At 40.2% G+C, this 23,888-nt stretch overlaps 1 protein-coding gene across 9 annotated transcripts in view; it reads right to left on the bottom strand.

Annotated features, from left to right (window-relative positions):
* Nucleotides 1–23,888, bottom strand: part of LOC126914380 (dorsal-ventral patterning protein Sog) — a 100,783-nt gene that overhangs the window by 67,542 nt on the left and 9,353 nt on the right. For 6 of the 9 annotated variants that reach the window (XM_050718309.1, XM_050718319.1, XM_050718281.1 and 3 more), the window contains one exon: nucleotides 21,434–22,902. Coding sequence is in view for 2 of the 9 variants with exons in the window: in XM_050718272.1 (XP_050574229.1) it covers nucleotides 10,756–10,882 (127 nt within the window). In the remaining 7 variants the exon portion in view is untranslated. Of the gene's footprint in view, nucleotides 1–10,755; nucleotides 16,503–21,433; nucleotides 22,903–23,888 lie in introns of those variants that run through there. The other 3 variants (XR_007709646.1, XM_050718259.1, XM_050718272.1) reach the window with 2 other exon arrangements.

The following is a 23,888-nucleotide window of genomic DNA, read 5'->3' as shown; positions in this document are numbered from 1 at the left end:
CGAAAGTAAAAATATGATGTGGTAAATCGATCAAGGCTTGTGAAATAATGTAGCAAATATTTTAATTAGTCTGGCCAGACATCTGAATACTGAATATAATACGAATACAACAGTGTGGTAATTACAAATACTTTGAATTTCATTGACATCTTGATAAAATCAATTTAATTGATACGGAGCCGATTTTACAAAGTTAAAACAAAGTAAGATAGAATCTAAATGACGTATTACATAATTCAAGGATGTAATATTCCAATGGTATGAAGTATCCAAATATTTATACACGTGCCAATCTAGCAAAATAAAAAATTGTGGTGGAACAGAAACGGCGAGAAGTACGAATAGGTTAAAATTCGATATTAATTTTAAAACTGAAAGAGACGTGTGATTTACATCAATGGCGAGAACAAAAATAAAAGCCGTGACAGCCATCGAGTTAAAGTGACCGTTGAGCGAAGTGGAAGAGAGAGACGGAGTGCGTTCAACGCGAAACCATTCTAGAATGTGTAGTGTACGTCACATCGGTAAAAATGAAATACGGTACCGAGAATATCGTGGAGCAAAAAATATCCCAGACGCGTCGCTAGACGAATCAAGTGACCGCCCATGCATTTCACGCGACCTTTATTCCAACTCAACTGGACGGAAAGAGATGGATAGATAAAAAGAGAGGAAGAGAGGGGGAAACATCGAGAAAAGAGACACATGCCATCGTGTCTCGATGGTGTAATATGAGAAAACACGTATTCGTTGGTCAAGTGATTTCGAGAATTAAAAATACGTTCGAGCTTTCGTAAGGAGGTCGATATATCAAGGACAAGCCGTACCCTGTTTATTCGACTGCGCTCTATTATTGGATTTGAATTCGACCGACAATAGGATCGAAACGAACCTAATAGAATTTACATCGTAGTCGCCGCTGATGCGCTGATGCGTGTACGCCATCGAGAACGTCACTGTGGTTAAGAGATTAGATGCCGAGGGCGCGCTGGACTGAAGAGGAACGGCCGTCCCGCAAATAATCTTTGACGTAACAAATTGAAAATTGGATTACCGCGTACCTCGCGTCCTGTCGCAAACTGGCTTTACCTATAGCATGTTATATACGGACATATTTCGATAAACTATTCAAAATGATTATAGGATATAGGTTATCATTTAATAATTAAATCGTATAAAGAGATTATAATACATATGGACGATAGGCCACATTTAATAACAATTATTATTTGAAAAATATGAAAAAATGAATTGCCAATATTTAAACGAATTCAAAATCAATTGACAATATCGCGTGAAATACACGAATATCACGGGTCATGGAATGGCACCCAATGTCAGCCACGAAAACATTGTCGACCTTGAAGTCTCGATAAATACAGCGTAAAAAAAGCATCGCACTAACCAAACTGTTTGGTCTTTCAATAGAAAAAACAATTACTAGTGTGTATTTCACACTATCCGAAGGGAGATTTTTGGTTAGCCATCGATGTTACACGTTTCAGTGTATATATCAATTCACACATGGCGCGACTTGGGTGGACCATAAATCACTACGTATGTATATAAATTCCTAAGCTCGCGCGACCGCCGCTGATTTGCGTCAATCAACGTCAATGAAAAATGAGGTGATCCACGGCTAAAATTGTGGAGCCTACGTGACGCTCGATTTCTCGATTAAAATTCGATTCAGATGTAATGCATGCGTTGATAATTGGTTGTTATGCAAACCTCGAGATGCAAGGTGACAGCAGGACAAGGTATTGAGTTTCGAGCTTCGAGTCTCGACTCGGGTCTGATAATAAATAGAGACTGCGGATTTTTTTGATGCATTTATAGAAAATTTGAAAATACAAAAATGCTTTCTACGATACTTAACGGATAAAACGATTTTCTACCTAAGTTCTACGTATTTTCTTAATTACGTATATTGTTTACAATGTGAATTTGTATAAAAATCTGCGGTCTACTAATAAGGAATTGAGATAAATGTGAGACACGCACGAGATTCGTATCGAAATCATGTTTCGCGTGAACGAGGAACGGTTGTTGTCGTATGAAATAAAAAGTTTGACGGTGAAGGGACTATTACTCGAGACTCTTGACACGCGAGAGCGCGCGTCCATCTCGACAATACAACGTATCGTCACTCGTCACAGTTTTTCTACCACCACGCCTCTCCTCCCCGTACAAGGGCAAACTACTCGCTTTACGAAGGTGGTAGGCCTTGGTCTAACCGCGGGTCGACGAATAGCAAAGTCCCTACCCAAACGATAGCGAGTCGTCGGATGCACACGTCCGCTAAAAGTCAGCAACGCCGGAGGCAGTCGGACGCGATACTCGCGATTTACCTACTTTAAAAGCGTACATCGGCTCGCTAAATTTCTTTACTGCACAACGGCCACGTTGTCCTCGTGGCTGCGGCCAATTAGCCGCGAAACGTGTAGCGAGAATCGCGGTGAGTGTGCAGCCACTTCGAGAGGGTCCGACCAATGAGGAGAGAAAAGGATAGAAAAAGAGAAGAGGAGATTACGCCGCACGTGAATAAGATCCATTTACGCGAGACCTTAGGGAATCTTTAACCACGCATTCAGTTATTCCCTCGTCTTATGAAGTTCGAAAGAAGTTGGAGAGGGGTCGACACATCTGTCACGTACCCTAATCTCTTCGCGTAGAATCGTATATTTTTACAAATCTAGTTATTCAAATTGGCTGTAATTATATTTAGAGGAACTATGAGATAAGTTCTGTTTGCGAGAATTAATTGAAATAATCTTTAAGAACGCATCCACGTATTACCTTGTCTCGTGAAATTCGAAAAAAGGAAGCCATGCGTCTGTTGTGCACTTCAACCTCTCCGTGCGTAATCATATGTTTCTATGATTCCATAAAACTTACTTAGGTTACTAATAATTTTTATATTTATTCTATGTAGAGGAATCATAAAATAAATTCTACCACGAGAATCGATTGAAATAACACAAAGAAACTGTTCTGCCGGAAGTCGTTCGGTAGGACACCGAGTACCAAACACGGTTTCTCGGTAAACACGCCGGTAGATTTCAAGGTGACCTTCGTTTCCTTTTCTTCGCTGGAATGTCGGTATTTTTTGTGTCTCGAGTGCAATAACAGTCGTCGAGACGAGCTAGACAGGCTATACGGCGAGTTGTTATCAAGGTTGTGCATGAGAGCTCGTAAATCGATTTGTAAATTAACGATGCTGTCCGTAATGACACATAATGCCGACAGTTTCGTGCACGCACCAAATACAAACATCCATTGGCGTATTAACGACCCGTCGAACGCGTACCCGACTTCCGGAGAACAGCAAGAACGACGGACACGCGTACCTAACGTTTCAATAACCTCGGACAAGGGAAAAAAAGCCTAACCTACCGACGTCGCGATCTCCGTACGTGTTTCGACCTCACGCCGAGTTCCGACCTTTTCCGCGTCGACCGCTCGTTTCGCCTTAATTATCCATTTCTCCCGTTTGCTTAGTCCCGATAAATTCTCGATCAACAACCCTCACCAGCGCCCCGGGCGGCGTTCAGGCAGGTCCTACTCTCTAGAGTCGGCGACATGTTCTTCCATCTCTCTCCTTTTCGCTACGATCCTGTCGCGTATCTGGAATGCTCGTGTGAGGTCGCAGCGAGCGCATTAAGCCGCGTCCGTGCATGAAACCCATCGTCGTCGTCCGGCGTCGCCAAGCCGGCAATAAAGACTAATTGAGATTAGCGCCGGCCGTGCTACGTTAAGCAGGTGGCCGCAGGGGAAAAAGAAAGCGGAGGAAAAGAGGAAGTACACGTAGACATAGAATGTAGCCAATCGAGTTCGATACTGTGGTTCGCATATAGCGGGCTGAAAATTATAGTGGTGCAAGACAAGTATAGTCACACACTTATTTCAATTTTGCAAGTATCATGCCCTTAGTCTCATAGTTAATTATGCTGCGATCCCTCTCTCTCTCTCTCTGATACGTTCTCGTGACTTGAAGAAATACAATGAATTTCTTGTAATAATAAATATAGAACACTATTTTATGATTTTAGATAACCATATATCTAAAGGATAATGGACACGGAAGGTTTCAATGAGCGACTTAATTTATACAAATACACCATCTGCAAATCGAGTAACTCACGTTCGCAAGAAATTGATACGATTTAAAATAAGGAAATGAGGAAGATGATTACCTTGACTAATTAAAATAAAGAGATTAACGACACAGGGGTATGGTTAGTAGTAGCGATTCGAATGCCATCTATGTACTGTTTTGATGATATTTTACATTCTGTATTTAACAGAATAACGACGTTGTGTCCAAGAAATATATTTTTCCCTGCTACTCAGCTATACCGGAAGGAAGATATACAATAGGAAATTTGAACGAAAGATTTATGCATCTCCACTGACCTGCCACCTTGTCCAGGTGTTAAAGAACCAACCTTTTCACAGTTTATTTTTCAAACAGTTTTCCCAACACCTAATCGCCGTAAGTTTGCACCAAGGTCCAAATACAAAGAGATAAGCGTCTGCTACTGAATTATTTCTACTCGCGTGTCCAAAAACGGCTGGCAACCCATACAGAAATTATCAGGGTCGACAGGTAGTCGTGTACTTAGCCTTGCAGCCACCAGAAATCAATCAAGGCAGGTCAGGCAGGTACATACAGGTGTGTAACAGCTGAGTCCCCATGGTCTTGGAATCTTATTCTACCAATTGGGACCGACAACAGTATTTACAGCTAGTAGTCCAGTTTTATTTCCTTCTCTTCTAAACGGTCGAAACGTGCTTCCAAGACATTTTCTTCTACCGCCTGCATCCATACAATTACTTTGTACTGTTATCTTAATTGCGTCTGAGATTTAAAGGAAACTAAACCTAAAGACAAACGCTATTTATGGTTGAAGCTTCCTGTACGGATTTTCCCCGCGATACGTTGCCCTTCGGCGACGGAAATCGACTGGATTTTCGTGGAAGACAAACTCTATTACCATGTATCTCACGCACGTATCGCTAGTATCGCCAAATCAATTGGAAGAGTAGGCGAAATCCCCTATAATTCATATCTAAATAAACATATTAAGAGGAATAAAATCACTATGGCTATAATAAACAACAGTGTATATAAGTATGGATTATGGAACATTTAAATTTGGAAAAAGGAATAATTGAAGAGTAATTTCTAAAATTCATAGCATAATTATATCGTTTCGATAGATTCGAATGGTGACAAAAGAAGATATAATAACCCAATATTCTTCATAAAAATTACTACATTTCTGAACATACGGTCCTGTTGTTACACTCGCAATTCGATTAAAATCGAATCCTCGAGCGAATGCGCGCGCAGTAACATTCCATTACGATCGAATATCGCAACGTAGAGGTTAAGTCAGATTTATACAAAAGCAAGGCGCCTAAGATACACGCTATGCTGGTGGTAATGATCGGTTAATTTGCTCCACGACGAGATATCGTTGCTCCCGTTTTTATTGTTGTCACGATAACCGAATAAAGTGCTGCAATGTGATGTCACTGGCGATAAAGCGGTATCTAGAGGTACTCGATTGTCTCGTTCCCGTCGCCTCGGTTCTTGCGATACATAAAATCGACGGTTTTCGCGTTCTATTTAGACCAAGCGATGAAATACAGTTTTCGAGGTGGCGGATTCTATACGGTGTACGGGCAACGTAGCTAGATAAGGCAGTAGCCGCGGAACAGGTACGAAACGAGAGTAACAGAGCCTTTGGAAGGCACGACAAGGATAGAAACAGGACAGAAAGAGAGGCTGCAGACGATACTGGACACTGCTAGATCCTTATAAAGGAGAAGAACGAACCACTTAGATCTCTCTTTGCGACGATCCACGGGCTAACGCGACTGGATACCAAGTTTCGTGTTGTAGATCGCGTTAAGCCGTGTACAGAACGGCGGAATGAAAGTTGTCCAACTATGCTTGTCGATATCACTCGATGAAATTTATTTTTAAAAGAAATATATGAATCTGAAATCATATTTCTAATAAACATAGGAAAATGATTTTTATTTCTGTAATTTTATATAATATCATACATAGTAATTTTACTGATAATATTTAGACGTGAGATAAAGATATAGATGAAAATCGAGTTTTATTTTTAATAATTAGAGATAGCAACTTCTCTATTATTTTCGTAAGAAAACTTAGAATGTTGTAATCACACTTATAAATAAAATATTGTTTTAGGAAAAAGGGATTAGCGGGAATCATTAGCGTTACTCGTTTTTAGAATCTGATTGCCTCTCGAACTTGCTGATATAGACTTCACGTAGGAAGTCTATTTATCGTGTATACATACTGGCTTTGTTTCCTTAGAACACTTCCAGAGTCTCCATAGTGTAGCTTAGCTTATTTGACCGTCGTATTCATAGCATAAGTTTCTCAACTTTTGATTATTACGAAATTAACAAGACTATTGCTAATTTTGTACAGACTATAATACGCGCAATTAATTTAAAAATATTATACGGATATCTGATTAAATATTCTTTCACATATCGTGCAAATGAATTATAAACGCAGTACATAGAAACACTTCGAGCTGGCCAAGTAAAAATAACCAAAATCATTCTCCATCGCAACAAAGATTTAGCTTCTTTCGTCACAGAAAGACAAAGTAAGAACTTTGGTACTGTCCCTGTCGGTTTATTAAAAATTAACGCCACGTATTCACGTGGCGACCTTGTTCTACGTAGATGCTCCTAGCGAAGGCTCGAGAAATACGCTTTACAATCGAAACTGCGAAAACATTGCGCAATTATGCGACAAACACCACGTAATAACAAATAGAATTCCGCAATTGAGCGTGATGTTTCGAATGGTGTGCCTTCGGCAAGCAGCGAACGTCTATAAAGAATCTCACGGACTTCGGTACATTATTCCCGGCATGTGCGTCGTCTTATCGTAATACGAAAGTAAAAGTAAATACAGCATAGTTCGTCGGGCGGATCGTCAAACTAATTTTAATTGAAAAACATCGTATCAATAGGAGCCCCATTTCGATACGCATAAAGATCTCGAAATGCTTAAGTCAACAAATAGTAAGAATTACGCTAAAATGTTCTTTAAAAACTATTTCTCAATGCTTCCGTCTAAATATACAGATATTATATCAGTTTATAGATTATATACAAATTTTCTTTATAGGAAGCAATCAGATACCACAGGATTCCGTTCATCCGAATTCTACTTGAACGGTGGGAGAAGAAATGGGAAATGTTCACTTCTAGTGATTTTATACGTACATTGTACGTACAGTGTGTCTGGTTTGGGTGATCAATGACTAGGATTAATTGAATTAGTAAATATCTACGTATGAATGGTAAAACGAAATGTGAAATGAAAAATTGGAAATACCCTTGGTCATACGGTTTTCACTATTTTTCATTGGTGTACTATTTTCATTATTTCTGACCACGAACATTTATATCAGTCCGTATAATATTTTTGTAAACATAACTAAAATATATTTCATATATCCTTGCATTTTACACGAATTTTTGTACCAATTTTAAACATTCTTTTATGCACTATTGTATTCTATTCATTATACGAGCCGAATTTGTATGGTATTCCACGGTAATGATTTTTGAAAAGGTAGCGTGCACGCTCTGGCGTGAAAGATCAGAATGCCAATATTGTCCCCATTTCAGTTGCATCCTGATCATGTATATCGCGAATATCGAAATTGTCTTGTGTTTCGATTCAGATACACGCTTTCCAAACTCTTTTATGATTGTTCGTGGAACAACGTATGCCTTAAAGATAATTGAATTAACGTAGTAGTTAATGGTCTATTACTAAACATAAACAATAGAGCGTTAGATCGAACAAAAGAAAATTTCTTGGATATAAGCTATTTTCAATAATCTTCGTGTTCAACATTCTATATTCATATTGTCCAATGAAATTGCTTTAGTTACCATCGATATCTAAACGAGATTTTCCCTAGTAACTTGCACGCGATTTCTCATACTCTTTCTAACTCTTACGAGTTTCGGGTCAACGTATAGTTCAGAAGTTGTTCAACTCGAACGTAAATCGCTGTCGGTATGTGGGTGCAGTTAAACGGGTTATCGGCTGTTCAGATATATGTGCAATCTGAACGATGGGACAGAAAAGAAAATTACTATATATAGACAGAGCTATGGTTCGATCCGACTTAACCAAGTCGATACACGAAACGAGCTGTCGCAAAAATGTCAATGCGACGAGCACCGTATCATTACCCAAAGTATATGTTTACGTATTCGCGCTATAACCGGCATATTTATGCCTCGTACTTCGTATCCACGATGACAAACAACCACGCGATCATCCACCACGCGCGCATACTTTTATTACGCATACTTATCTTACTACCATATATTCTAATATGCGTTCGATCGGTATCAGAGTATTTCGTGAATAATAACGCGGAGAAGTACATAAGAGATTCAATATGAAACACGATGATTCGATCATTGCATTTCATTGACACGAGATCATTTAAATAGGACACTAATCAAAATTTCGTTAAATGGCCACAGATGGCAGCTTATCCGATCGGTTATCGAGGAATGTACATTTCCAAAAAATCATCGAATGTAAGTGAGATATGAATAACATTATTAAAACATTCGTTTATCTTACATATCACTGGCCCCGTATACGATCAAGCTAATATTAGTAAAATTTCACTAATCGTGAATCGTAAGTTCCCAGTAATAATAAATTCTTTGGTATATTTCATGGTAATGTACGAGTTTTGTACCGAAACAAGTTGAGCGTTATTAGTAAATTTGCCAAATTCCAAATCATTTTAACGTCTCTCTTATTCGACACAATTTGAATTATACAATTATCAATATCATTACTATCGTTGGTAGATCACATATTGTGAAAAAGGATCCTGCTTTTATGCTACGATGAATAAACGTCGAATCGAAGCTTAAATAAATGACAGACGAAAAAGTTTCAAAAACTAGAGAAAAGTTTCAAGAAACGGTCAGTTAACGAAGCAAATTTGTGGCCAGTTAACGCGACACTACTACATATATTGCCCAGGCGAAATGCGCAAACAGTGCGCATGCGCAATGAATTTTTATCGGACATCACGCGTCACACATTCAACAGATAGCTAACCCCCTTTCTGCCGATTGGGGAAAACCTGTTTTTCTTCCCACTGGTAAATTTAATTAACTGTTTGATTGGACTTTACGATTGGATTTTACAGAACAAAATGATATTGTATTCTTCTTTTTTCCCGCTACTTTTTCGGTGTTCCTTCGTTAAATCGATTACTAGAATCTGAATTCGATACCTCACGGTAACTTGATCGTTATCAAAGGTAAGTATTACGCTACGTAATCTAGAAGCAACTGTAATTAATCCTCGGCTATACAACCGCATTTCCTCGCTCGAAAAATTTTTACTCAAATTGTTTAGTATGTTTTACAACGCAACAAATTGCAATCGAGTCGAATGAAACTCTTTTACTGTAGAAATGTAAATGTAAATAGATAAATCGTTCAAATGTTAAGTCTAATAGAACATTTTAACTATGCTCGTGCGCATTAATGCAATAGAACAAGTATTAAATCATTGGATGACTATGGATGAAAAATAAATTCAACATAACCTCTTAAGGAAAATGATGCAACTATAGAGAAGTTCTTTTCCCTATTCAATTTGATTATCAAACAGTTTTATATTTCGAGTTATTCCCGAGATATGAAATTCAAACGTAAATTAGAAATTAGGAAAGAAACGAGAAAATTTGAGAAACAATATTCGTCTACATATCGATATAATAATCGGTACGTAATAATAATCGAACAATCGATATATTTAATAACCGAGTTTGTGAAACGATCTAATACCAAAGTATAACGATCGACCGACTGGAATGATTACAGAAAAGTGATACAGAATGTCTAATGGAATCGAGCCTATCTTCCTTCGGTTCGATGAAATAAGAGCACGCGACAAGTGTGAAAAACGAGCGAACTCGAGACCGAGGTTCATGGTTCCGTCGCGCAGTAGCTTTGCACGGCAACTACAATACACATCCATTAACTTGTTCTTACAACTGGGTCAGTACGAGGTGTTTAAGAATCAGTACATTACTTCCTGCCTGGTTGTTATATCCACGAATAGTCGTCTTTTATTACTTTTTCGAAATACATTTCATTACATTAACATAACGTTTCTTTTTTCTGGCTAGATAGAATTGAATAAGTCTTTATGAATGATGCAACCGGAAGAAAAAAGAATGCTCGCCGGCAAAAATGCCGGCAAAAGAGAAGACGAATGCGTAACGTGGCGCCGATTCAAAGTAGACAATCGAGAGGAGTTCGATTCCCGCCTTTTTCACGTGACTCTCTCATTACGTAAATGCGGCGGACTGCCGGCCGAGAGCACGATGAAGTCCGGTATTTTCGAGCGTCCCCTAACCTTTAAAGGAAAAGAAACTGCTCGCATTCTGACGAAATCACAACAACCGAAGGCACACCAAGCCAAAACGTATCAGCGTGCACTAAATATCGACATCAAAATATTTGCGAGAACTCTCTATCTAAGAACTCATCAAACGAAATTAATGAAAATTAATGAAAATCCCTACAGTTACTACGATATATGAAATTATAATTTATAGAGAGAAACATGACAACGCGCGTAACTAGAAGAAAGAGCGAATCAGAAATTGGAAGTTTGAAATGGCGACTTACCGGCGGCACGATGAGGTCTCCTAGCCCAGTCCTCCTCTATCAAAGGCGCCACCCTGCGTGTACGAACAGTCAAGGGGCAAGAAAGAACGACCAGCAAAATCGACAATAAACTACCGTAGAAATGCATCTTTGATAATATCGAAAAAGTCTTGCGATGTCTTTTAGAATCCTTTTCCTCTTTCTCTCTGTCACGCTCACTCTCGCGTATGTCCAATTCACTGTCTCGTCGCTGGCACTCGACACGGGTGCTTCAACGCATATAGCGTGTTCTCCTTCGTCTCTATTCCGCCAATACGTTTCTCTCACTCGTATTTTCTATTTCTATCTCTTTTTCACTATACCTATTCCTCACACGTTGTTTGTCTCGTTCTATCCTATCTTGCACGCGTGTGCTCTTTCTCTGTCTGTTCTTCAGAGCCGCGGCCACTGGTCTATTAACGAACGTTCACTGCACAAAACTTTCTGCACTCTCTGTGGCACTGTGTGTCGTATCACATCATCTTCTTCGATTCTTTTCTTTTCTTTTCTTCTCTCTCCTCTCCGAGCGCATATAACGTGTCCACGCGACAACACACCGATGACGATTACAAAGAGTATCGTTCGCGAACAATAACAATACCGATATAATGACACAACGACGGGTTACCACGACAACGTTTATGACGACGAAAGAATCGACGACAATGACGAACCACCACGACGATAGTACGCGTACACAGGTCGCGAACGTGTGCGATAATGATTAGAAACAATCAGCGGCAGACCCAGAGAGAGGCCGTGTGTTAGCCGCAATATTTACTGCAGATAACGCGGCGAGGTATCGTGCACCGTTCGAGACACGTTGAACGAGCGCATCCGACGGCTTAATAGGCTAAGGTACACACGCAGGTTCGTTATTCTTTCTCTCTCTTTATCTATCTTTCCTTTAAGCCAGCTCGAACACCGTCTGGCCGTCTCTTTTTTGCACTATCGCTATTTATTTCTCTCTTTTACCGAGTGCACAGAGAGTTCGTACGACTCTAACTCTCCAGCTGTCCCCCGCCGCTCTTCTCCGTTCCCGTGGTCGTCGCGCGTTCCGTGTTACTGCGCGCGCGTTTTATAAGGCGGTACACAACGAGCGACGAGTTTCGAGACGAGAGGGATACGAAAGAGCGAGGCGACCGAGTCGTACCGTGCGCTTGCCACTTCTTCTCTCTCTCTCTTCTTCCTCCCTCTGTCACGATTTTAACCGGCGCACTCTTCCACGCACCTCCGCACCTCACTAACTCTCTTAACCTACGAGCCCCGTGTGCGTTGTCGTCGTCCCTTTCCTCGCGGTTCAACAACGCCGGTATGCGCATCTGATACGGTGGCTCCACACGATTATCCCTTCTGGGATTACCGCGACTTTATCCTAGGTAACCGATTTCCAAAACAAATTTGGATTCATCGGTTTGAAAAAGTACCAACAGAGAAGAGCTGAACACCGTTCTCGATCGTCTTTGACACCGATAAGATTCGCTTAGAATATACACGATTGCCTTGGTTCGACTCGCCGGTTCACACTGTAATCGAAAGTGATCATCGACACCGAATCTCGACGAGGTCCGTGAAACGTTGCATCGCGCCTGCGCTGCGTAGTGGTATACCACCGTCGTATATATCGAATGTAACAAGTCCGACTACGGTCGCACGATTTACAATCAACGACGTTGACACTGAATCCTTTTTGTCTCTCACCCGTTTAGATCTCGGTTTATTTGACCGGCCTCTTTCCACGCGAACCAACAAACCAGCGTGCGTCTGACACGGTCGGCGCGTGACTGCCGTGACTGACTAGTCGATCGTGAGTGACTGACTGGTGGGAAGCTGTTACTCGACTTGCTCTCTACGCCCGTGCCGCCACTGAATCCGATGTATCTGATCATCGGCACCACCGTCTCTCTCTCCTCCGGCTGGCTCGCTCGAAAAAGCTTCTGCTTTCGCGCTTGCGCCACGACGAATCGCTTTTTCGCTTTCGTACACGCGTGTGCACGCGCGCCTCGTCTACCGGTACGTGTGCCACTCCACGTACTTATATACGTGTCTCTATTACACTCTCGAGCGTGCGCGCGCGTGACCGTGTAGGTTGTCCTATACACACGAAAGACGAGACAGGACACGGCTTTGCCCGCGGAAGCGTCGCTCTGTCTGGCGCTTGCACTCGGTATTACCGGCTCGTATCTTCTTCTCTTATAATAGTTTTCAACCACGTGTAGTATACCGTGACCACCAACGAAAGAAAGTAGAAATATCAATCTAATTCACGCTATTTCTTAATTTAGATTCTCGTGAAACAGATCAAGTCAACGGGTATATATAAGTGCGTCAGATTTCGGCAACGATCGTTCCGAGATATCGTTCGCGTTATCTACAAACGAGTGACGAACAGTCGATCTTATCGACGTCTTTTTTCTCAGTCGTCTTCGATCAATCAGTCGTTCGATCACGCGACCATAATACAATTCTCCGAACAATCATTCGCTCACACTCGCATTCTTTTGTTCACTATTTGTCTTCGATTGCTATCTGTTGTCGCGAAACGCGTACATTTCATGTCCCTTTTCAATAGTGCGCGGGCTCGCCGCGAGGGTTCGCGCGTGAATTAAGGGATGATATCCTCTGATGAAAAGCGTATACGGAACTCTCGTCTCGTTCGTGTCGAAGAGGTTACCACCCCGAGATATATTTCGATAAACAGTCGAAACACGATTAGAGCGCAAAGAGACACGTTGCGCCGATGTAGCCAACGATGACAACTGTCCGCAGGCCGGTCGAGTACGTCGCTTTTATGGGGATAGCCGACCACGCTGCCGCACCGGGACCCGTGCTCGCATCTACGTGTGTGCGTACGCGTTTACGTGCTCGATGTACCGTATATTGTGCAAGTGTGCGCGCGTGCGCTTACATATATTTTCTTTATATATCCCTATATATATATATGTATGTATGCATGTATATATATGTATATATATATATATACATACACACACATATATACACAGATTTCGTATACATAGAGAATACAAAGTGTTCGCGTGGCCACGGTTAGTTTCTTTTCACCAGATTGTCGCCGCTCGAGAGGTGCATAGGTGTATATATGTACACGTACATATATACACGTGGAAAGAAACGGCAAAGAGAGGGAGAGAAAAAGAGAAAGAGAAGAACAGGGGTTAAACGGAAAGAACTCGTGTCGTCCGCTCGTGTGATACCTCGATCGCGGTGGGTGTCGCGAATGACTATGCTCTGTCCAAAAGGTGTGCGAGAGTACGCCGCGCGTGTGGGTGCTTCCCCTACCACAGTGCCACCACCACTATCGCGATTTCCACCACCATCGCGCCAGGCTCCCGGCACCACCACCACAGAACCAGTGTGCACCACTGAACGCGGCGGGTATACACCAGTATCAGAGAGTGGCAAGTATGAAACGTAACTTCTTACCGTTTCGTTGTTCATCCACACTTTTTACGTTTTCATAATTATACTTGAAATGTTTCCACCTATACTATTTGTATATTGACTAATATCAAAGAGGTTAGGGTAGATTTTATTCTACCTACATGTAAGTACCACTCGTAGAAGTGGTATACAATTGTATTGTACACAAGGTAATACCTAATTGGGTTTTCCCCAAACCTAAATCCTCCTGTGAATACGAAAAAAAATATCTCGCGAAGATTAAACAATTCCGAATGTGGTTACTATTTGGCAGAGAACAACGCGAAAGATAACACTTTTAGAATGAGTGTAAATAAACGCATGCATGCATTGTTTCTCCAAATTATAATTTATTAAATTTATGATCGATTTAATCTAGAAAACAATCTAGAGAGCAGCATGTCCAATGATGTTGAAGCACATCTATATTTTAATGAAATATGTTTAAAGAAATGAAGTTATAAAAATAGAAAATTTTTTAAATAAAGTAAAAGAACTGTCGTTTCAGTTCACAGATTTTTTCTCATGCTAACTGAATCAGCTACACGACCTTTGATTTACGTTCGTTCTTAATACATACTGATGACTATTTTATGCACCAACAACGGCAGACCTGGACGCGGATTTGACGTGCGAGGCTCCGTAAAAAAATGGCACATTACGACTTAATTCTGTGCAGTCTTTTTTTGCAGCAATGATCTAGCGCGATGAAAACGGAGGGCACAGAATGTCGTGATTATTTTGCGAAAGTGTTCAGCAACAAAGAGGAATTCCCAGATAAAGAGATAAGTATCCATGGGAATACATCAATGAGCTGAGCGTAATGTCGTGAATGGAGGCGCGATCGTGGTGGTTTCCATTCGGTTCTCGTTGATTCATGACACGCGTTGAAATGACGTAGACGTTAAATGCGTTCGACGCGCGTACGATGCAAATCCGCACGTACACCCGTCGCATACGTAAAAAAACTGCTAGTTACGCATAATCTATATCTACGAATCTTACGTATCAATCAGCAAAGTATAGTTCGCGATTTATTTCAGTGTCATCCCTTGCGGGTACGTCTTACGTTCTCCTTCCTAAAAATTACAACACGGGGCATACCACGATTCGATATGTTGCTCCCCCGAATCTCGCTCGAAATCTAAAAATAGAATGGCGAAGGGTGTTCTCGAAAGGAATACGGTTTCTTTTTCGTCCTTTATTCGGCAGTTCGAACACCAAAGATCGACCGGATACAGATTCGAAACCACCGGCAAGAACGGAGAGAACGAAAGGAGAAAAAAGAAACGAAGGGTAGAGAAAGAGGAAGGAGAAGAAAGGATTCACGGAGGAGTGTTGTATTCTCCACCTCGCCGGGTCTTGTGTTCCACCGACGGGACCAGCAGCGGCAAACTCGTTACGAAATAGTCCCTAAGACGGGGTGACTAATTGCTAAGCGGCTTGTAAAAATTCGCAGGACAGTCTGTCGACATCGTGGCGCGGCCGTCTCATCGTCGCGCCGTTATACTTTTTGCCCATGCACGGTCGACTAGAGAAGAGAACGACTTGTAAGAGGGAGAGGGATCGAGCGATGGGGAAAAGTGGTGGGAACGACAAAGATAGAGAGGGGGCTGCGGTGACGACGGAACGCGAAGGGGGTGTGGTGGGGAGGTGGGGCGCGCAATGGGAGTGGTAGGGGGAACCGGCGAGAGAAGCGTGAGCGTGTGAGGCCTTAAGGTGAGAAAAGAAAAATGGCGAAGAGAGGCCGAGGCTGCGTCGTCTCGCGTTCGAAGGCGAGAGGGGACGACGCTTTCGCAGATTCCACGTGAGATACCTGCGGCATTCTTCGTTCTGCAGCAGGGCATTAAGCCGGATGCACATTCGTCGTGGACGACGCTCGGTGAATTCATTTCCAGGAAAAATATCTTCCGCCACGAAACGAATTTTACGGCAGATTTTGTTCGCGGACAGACCGCCGGAGAGCGGTTTCTTTCTTTCTCTCCCCTGTACTATTTTTCTTCTTCTATCCTTGTTCCTCTTAATGCGTGAAACGGAGGACACGGAGACGCATGATGTTTTTATTATTATTTTTCTTGTCGTTTTTCGTGGACCGCCTCGGAACCGAGCTCCGGCAATAAAACATCTAATCCGACGATAAACCGCGCAGTGATTCTTCCCCGCGACGACGTTTACGCGTCTCTGACACGTTTCGTGCGCGCCGCTGATGCGCACCGAATCGAACGTAATCCCTCGCGCGCTTGCATCTCTCGCGTCTGATTGGTTGACACTTGACTTCGGTCCATGAGATGATTAAGGAAAAGCTTGCGATTCATACGGATCGCCTTTATTTCGTAATTTCTTCATTTTCTAATTTCTTTATTTGTATTACAGGAACAAAAAACATTAAAAAATAGAAACAATAGAAAAATTGAAATATGGAACATAGAAAAATTAAAAATCTTCACATTTTCAAAGATACGTATAAAAAAGGATGTTTTAAAAAAATCATTATGTGATACAAGGAAGGATTGTAAAACTGGCAAAGAATTTCCTATTTTGCAAATAATTATCGAAGATGATTCACGAAGAATCGTGTCATTGTCAACAAGAATACTCGAGCTGATTACATCATACACGCATACGAATTAATTTTGTAGCTCTCCGTCATATCTTGAATGTTTTTCGGTAGCCACTTCGTTAAATAGACACATTGACTTCGACCCTGATACGATCCTCGAAATAAAGCCGTAAGGTGCAACTAATACTATAAAGATTTATATTCGTCATCTTTACATCTAATCTAATACACCGATGCCTGCATTAAAACCAAAAAGTGCAACATTTAACCTAACCTATGAAAACTTTTATTACTATTTTCTATCTCTACTGTTTCATTCATGATTTACCGTAAAAATTGTTCATTTTAAAATCGAAAGACAACAAGAAAGATACGAAGACAATTTTTGCCAGTATCAGCGGAGAAATTTAACTGTACGATGGAATAAAAATAGTGTGAATTGAAATTCCGATCGAGGTGCAGTCGAAGATCAAAACCACAGATAGCGAGGAGAAAAGACATTCGATGCTGGAGTGCCAGTGGCGCACAAAAGGACACGAAATGATTTATTTCAATGCCCTATCGTGGCCGGCTGAAGCGTATCGCCCACGGTGGCGTTCGAGAGAGGATCATTTGCGCGGGACCACACGCCGAATGAAACAAGAAGAAGTTCAATTACTTCGTGGAATCATCGAAGATTCCTTTGCGGCGTTTTTAATCGAATTCTGGATTCGTACAATTTTTAGAAGTTAGAAAATGAAGGAGCAATTAAAAAAGACAAGTGGACCGGTATTATAGGAAAAGTAATCATAGGGTTGATAAAACGGATAAATATGGAGACGTTACAAGACAAAAACGCGTAATAAAGATAGAAGAGATAAAAAAAAAATGATGAGAAAGAGATACAGAGATAAAATGATAAAGAAAAAGAAAAAAGACGAGAGGATGATAAATGAGATCAAACTGAAGAAGATGATAAAAAAATGATAAAATTCACAGGTACAAAATTGACGGAAAGAAGTGGAAAGAAGATGAACAACGACGGAGAAAAAGAACAGACGAAAATGATGAAGATGGGAAGAGAAAAGAAACAGAAAACGAGATAGAAAAAAGATGGAAGAAAGAGAAAAATTGATAGGTGTAAAAGGTTCATCTGACCGACAACTATTCACAGCATACGGCTATGACAAATTTAATAGATTCCTTGGCGGCTTCGGGCGGCCCACGAGAAGAGCCACAAGATGCAACGAGAACAAGAAAAAGGAATGAACGTATAAGAGAGAAGAGTATTTCTATTCAACGCTCGATGAACGGATGTGACGCTTCGTAGTTCGTAGACCCTTCTGCTGTCTGTTCTAACAATGATATCCCTTTTCGTAGCCGGGTACAGAGGAGGACCGAGAAATAAGGTTAAGTCCCGCCGGCGCTCACCTATAACGCGCTGGAGACACACAATGCTCATTGTCAACTCGTCGTGGAATGTGGGGAGCGAGGTATGTATTGTCGGCGCACGCCGAATGTAGATCCCCTTTTCGACTGGTAACAACATTCACTCTGAGTACTATTTGATCCTTTCCTCTTTTGCCACTGTTATGGCTTATCTTTTTCTATTGCGAATAGGTTATATCAATGCACATCTTTGAAAGCAAAAATGTTTGTGCGTATGATAAACAAATTAATTTTGATAGATTTTTTGTAGATTTTATAGGTTATAGAATTATGAATCATAGAAGTATTTTTATGGATTATATTTGTAACTATACTACTGGACTTCGCAGTTACTTTCCATTTTTGAAGAGTGTCATAAGAAGGTTGAAACAAATGGAAAGAATTATTTTTACAAAATTTTGGAATTGTTTAAGAGAGTGTGTTGAAAGAGAAAGCTCTAAATATTCAATATTAAAGTAAATATCCAAAAGGGAGTATAATATTAATAGACAAAGTTTCACGACATCAATAAGGAGTCTTCACAAAATGGATGAGGCGAAATTAATTTGACATTAATACTCTTGCGCCTTTGCCGAAGGCTCAGTAGGCGAGCCAGATCGGCTACACCATCGATATTTTATTGGACACTGACTGAGAAGTATAAAACACCATTTAGATTCAATGAACTCTATGTACACGTGAAGCAATGCACGTTTATACATCGGATAAAATGTTTCTGTGAGATTAGCTACGTTACGAAAGCGATCAATTCCAAAGCCTGTTGCCTGTTCCTCCTTTCCAACCTATCCGCCAATGTAATTTCATAAGAAGTATGCTTTATGCATTTTCAAGCGATGTTATGAGTCTTTGAAAATTCCAAACGCTATGAAAAGCGGTACGCACGAATGGGAGAAAACAAAATGAACCGGTCAGACCAAGGATACTGTTATACTACTGAACAAATAGAGCACTACTACTATTTCAATTATATTTCATTTACTATTGTAAAATACAAGAATTAATGGTTAGGAAAGTATTTTACATGATGTTTAAAGCATATTTTTAGTGGAAAGTTATTTGGAATTGGAGATTTATATGGCTGATAAATAGTAATTTCTATGTTTTATAGGTTATGGTTTGGACCAAGTTTGGATATACATAAGTAGTTTCAATGACATAGTAAAGTCTCAACGATGATCAAATATCAAAGTTTATATATATTCTCTGAGGAAAAAGACTCCTGAGAAGAGGAATGCCTATAACACCAATTAAAGATAACAGTTTACTTATAATTAATAATAATAAAAAATAATGGGTAAATTTAATACGTAAAATTAGTCCCAGTGGAAAGTTTAATCTCAGCAGTTGGTATACATGCTTTGCTGTTTTCAATTGTTTCGTCATTTCGTTGATCACGTGGAAGTAAACATGGTTCGTGACAAGTTAAAAAATTCCTCTTTCTTTTATAAGTTTAAACTTGGATATAGAGCAGCAAATGTAGCAAGACGCATTTATAATGTATGTAGACAAGGTGCTGTTGCATCTCAACATCTGTTTCGTAAGTTTGAACGCATATACTCATTCAATTTCTCATTTTCGATGACAAATGGACTTTGTGAACTTGGCTCGTCATCTAACGATACATTTCCTTCTTTGAACCGTTTAAACCATTTTTGTGCTGTCTTCTCGCTAACAGCACCTTCCCCACGTACACTACAAATGCATCTTGTTACATTTGCTGCTGTATAACCAAATCTAAACACGTAAAAGAAGAAAGAACGAATTTCTAACTTCTAGCTGTCTATATTTACTGCCACGCGACACCTATATGTCAAAACAATTGAAAACAGCGAAGCATGTATACCAACCACGAAGATTAAACTTTCCACTGAAACCAATTTCATACATTACATTTACCAATTACCGCACGAAATTCGATTTCTTGTTATTATTAACGAATAACTATCACGACCTTTTTTCGATACTTGATAGAATTATAATAAAATGAATATAATTTTATATTTGCTAGCTATTTGGTATATTTACTGTATTCTATTTCTTTGAGATTCTAATTTGGAATTTAATTTTATAGACCACCATATTTTACTTTTGGTTTAAATTCTACATTACTTAGAGCTTTAAACTAAGATATAACAATACCTTAAAGACTATGCTCTTAATTAATCAATAGAGAAAATGTAAGATGCTATCTATAATTCCAGCTGTAATTACATCAATTGCCACTGTTAATTAATCCTTTAATTTGAAACCTGACTATAGCTTAAATGCTCCTATGCCCTAATCTTTGTTTAATCTTGGTAAAAAACATAGGATATAGACGTAGTTGCAGTAATTGCTATTAAAGTTTGATGCTTTAATTTAAGATCATATATCTTAGAAAACATTTTTATCTTTGGTTTAAATTTTATAAAACAACATAGTGTTATAGATGATTTCATAAATTGCCATTGATATTTAGTAGTTCAGTTTAGATATAAGAGCTGTAGTATGAAGATTCCACTATATCTGAAAGATCTTCCACAGGAGAAAAAATAGCGCTAGTAAAATTATTTCATCGACCATAAATATTTATCTGAATCCGAGCCAACAGCAACATACACGATTTCGTGCATCGCTGTCGCAGATCGTAGATCAAGCGGCCGAGATATGGCGAATTGATCGTGCACGTCGTCTACGGACTATAATAAACGTCGGTTTAGCAATATTCGCCTGTCGACGCGCGCTCCTCTGCGTCTAAGTGCCGCCTTTTTCTCGAAATTCTCTTCTCGATCTCGTCCGCGACCTCTTTTCAAAAATATAAATTTTTATTGACGCACGACAAAATGAACGACATTGAAATCAGACAGTAACTAAAATTTCGTTCAAGTAAATGGACTTCCATGTAAACGAAGTTCTATTGCATTCATCAAACTCATAAAACTGTCAAAATTTTATTAGAAATTTTCAAGCCTATATGAACATGCATAACAATGTGTTTCAAACAAACAAAAATAACTAGACTGCGGATGTTTATACAGATTCATATTTTTGTTAAGAGAATGAAAGGAATGAAACCTAAATTGACTCTTATATAACGATTACTATATTTCGGATATTTAGTCTTACGCGTTATGTACGTATCTTGCGCATTTTAGCATCTTTAAATTTCCCATAAATGCATAAACATCCATAGTTTAGCAATACAATTTCACCGCGTCTATTCTAGTAACAATTTCGTTCATTTACACTTACCCCAAAGTAGCAAGCACCATCTGCAGGAGGACCTAGCAACAAAACATCACCAGCGTCATTTAGATCCCACGACGCGCCATAATTTCCTTTTCACCGCTTCTATCTTCATCTCGCATCAATTCTCTTCCATCCAAGAGACCGTATAATGGAACGCGTTAAATCGAGCGAATCGCGAGCTCGCCGTATACAAAAGGCGAACCGGCGTATCGGGTGATTAATTTCGTCCGACAATTAACGAGTCCGGCGAGAAACGGGCACGCGCGTGAAAAGGCCGAAGGAAGCGGGTAGAGACCAGAGCAAGGATTCAACCCTCGAAACGAAGCTTCGAGGAGGCCATTTTTTGAATGGGAATCGAAACGAAGCCGGCCACCCTACGATTGTAGTCATCGCGTAGGAAACGGGTACAAAAGGAGCGAAATCTTTCGGGTCTGTACGTCTGCAGGACGAACGGTTTCGCGGAGCACCATTAATCTCCGAGACAATAGTCGCTTCTACGAAAAACTGAACTGCGGGCCCCGTAGGTTCGATGAATAAAGTTACCATTACTAAGGTAATGTAAGAAAGTAAACGACGGCAGTTTTACCTGGACCGAACTTTCGACTGTTGCTTTTTGGTAGCTATGGAGTGAAGATAATCCGGATGTCGAGTGCGAAAGCACGTTTAGTACGTTTAATGTCACGATGGGTGTTCTTTGTTGATTCAGTATTCAGCAAGTAATGCCGTTGAATGGTTATACGTATTTCAGTTTTTAATAGAGTACCTTAAGGAAGATAAGTAACCTAACGGATAATGCGTTGAGATAAGTATTATTGTTTAAACAAAAGATAACATCGGCCAATAAACAATGTAGGTTGGATAACTGCATTTTAGTAGAACCGAATGTGTTAATGCGAAGTATACATAGTAGAGCATTTTTGTATTTGATATATTGTATATTTTTAATACATTTCCTTCTTTTAAGTCTTATCTACAGACTATGAGAGGGCTCTGAGATTTCATTTCATTAGCATAATCCAGAAAAAGCTTTCATAAGAACCTCTACTATATGTAAACTGATAGAGAAAAAGAAGGAAAAGAGAGAGAAAGAAAGAGAGAGAATCGAAACGGTCGTCCTGCGACTGCAATGCAATTTAAATGAACCTGCGTTCAGGCGTGGACAGCATGAGGGAACACGAGTGTATACGCGATTTTACAGCGCGCCACGAGGTGTAAATAATGTCCAGCCGCTCGGTACCGAGAGGCTCGGTAGAGACCTCGTGATCCGAAACGGTTTACGACCTTCCGGCGCCTCGGTCGAGACACCTGCCCGCACACCTCTGCCCAACCACAACGCGATACACACTGGCGATTCTTGAAAATACTTCCTCCTCCTCCCCTGAACGTTCTTTCATTCAGGTAAACAGTATGGTTGGTGAATGCCGACGGCGAATGCTCCATCGTCGGTCCTTTATCGCAATGCGTCGTTGAATCTGGAATTTTTCAGACGATAACATGCTTATGCATTTTGTACTGGATGAATGAGCGTTGGTAATAAGAATGAAAATTAAATGAGTTTCAAGGATCTAAGGTTAAAGAGTGCGCGTATGTGAATGTAGGGTGTGTTAACTTTAATGTAACAGCCAGTCCATTAATATGTTTCTTTTACCAAATTTTTTATTTTCTAGAGAAAATATAAAATAATTTCGAATCCTCATCTTTTGGGTATTTTGGTTCATGCAAAAATTTTAACTATTAAAACTTCAAATTTATCAAGTAACTAGCACTTTGAATAATATTTAACCTCTTAACCTACAACTACAGGCATAGCCCGTGGTACAATGATCGGGCCAAACGTAAGTATTACGAGCATAGCCCGTAGTAGATGATGGGACCAAACGTAAATTCTCGAACGTAAATCGTAGGTTAAGAGGTTAAACGAATGAATCATTGACTGATGCAATCCTTTAAGGTTACATTAACGGTATTTGGTTAATAGTTCTTTAAACTGTGAGACTAAAAATGAAATGAAAACTGCGAAATACACATATGCAGCTTCTGCAGACGTACATATATCATTTTTCGTATACAGAAATATATTAAATAGTAATGTTTTGAAAAGAACACAAACACGTGTAGGTAACCGCGCCACGATTGACATTCCTCTCACAGCGCCGTCTGAATGATTTATCGACGGAATTCGCGCGCACTTCTCGAAAATACAGACGCAAAGGGACCGCGATCGGACGCAGTCGCTCTGCGTGTTTCTGTTTTGACCGAGAGCGGCTGCATCCGCTCCACTGCAATAAGTCGTCGGTGCGCCTTGGATCCAAGCCAGTTACGCAAATTTCTGAAATCGAACCCGGCCCCAGACGGACAAAGGGCCCTCTACCAGTGAATTTAAACAAACAGGAAACGACAGCCCCGATTGTTTGCTTTAGCGTGACGTAATTACCAAATAATAGACGTTAAATTGCCT

The sequence above is a fragment of the Bombus affinis genome, chromosome 1 (assembly GCF_024516045.1).
Source record: "Bombus affinis isolate iyBomAffi1 chromosome 1, iyBomAffi1.2, whole genome shotgun sequence".
NCBI lineage: Eukaryota > Metazoa > Arthropoda > Insecta > Hymenoptera > Apidae > Bombus > Bombus affinis.
Note: the sequence above shows the minus strand (reverse complement) of the source record. Positions and strands in the feature narration are given on the sequence as shown.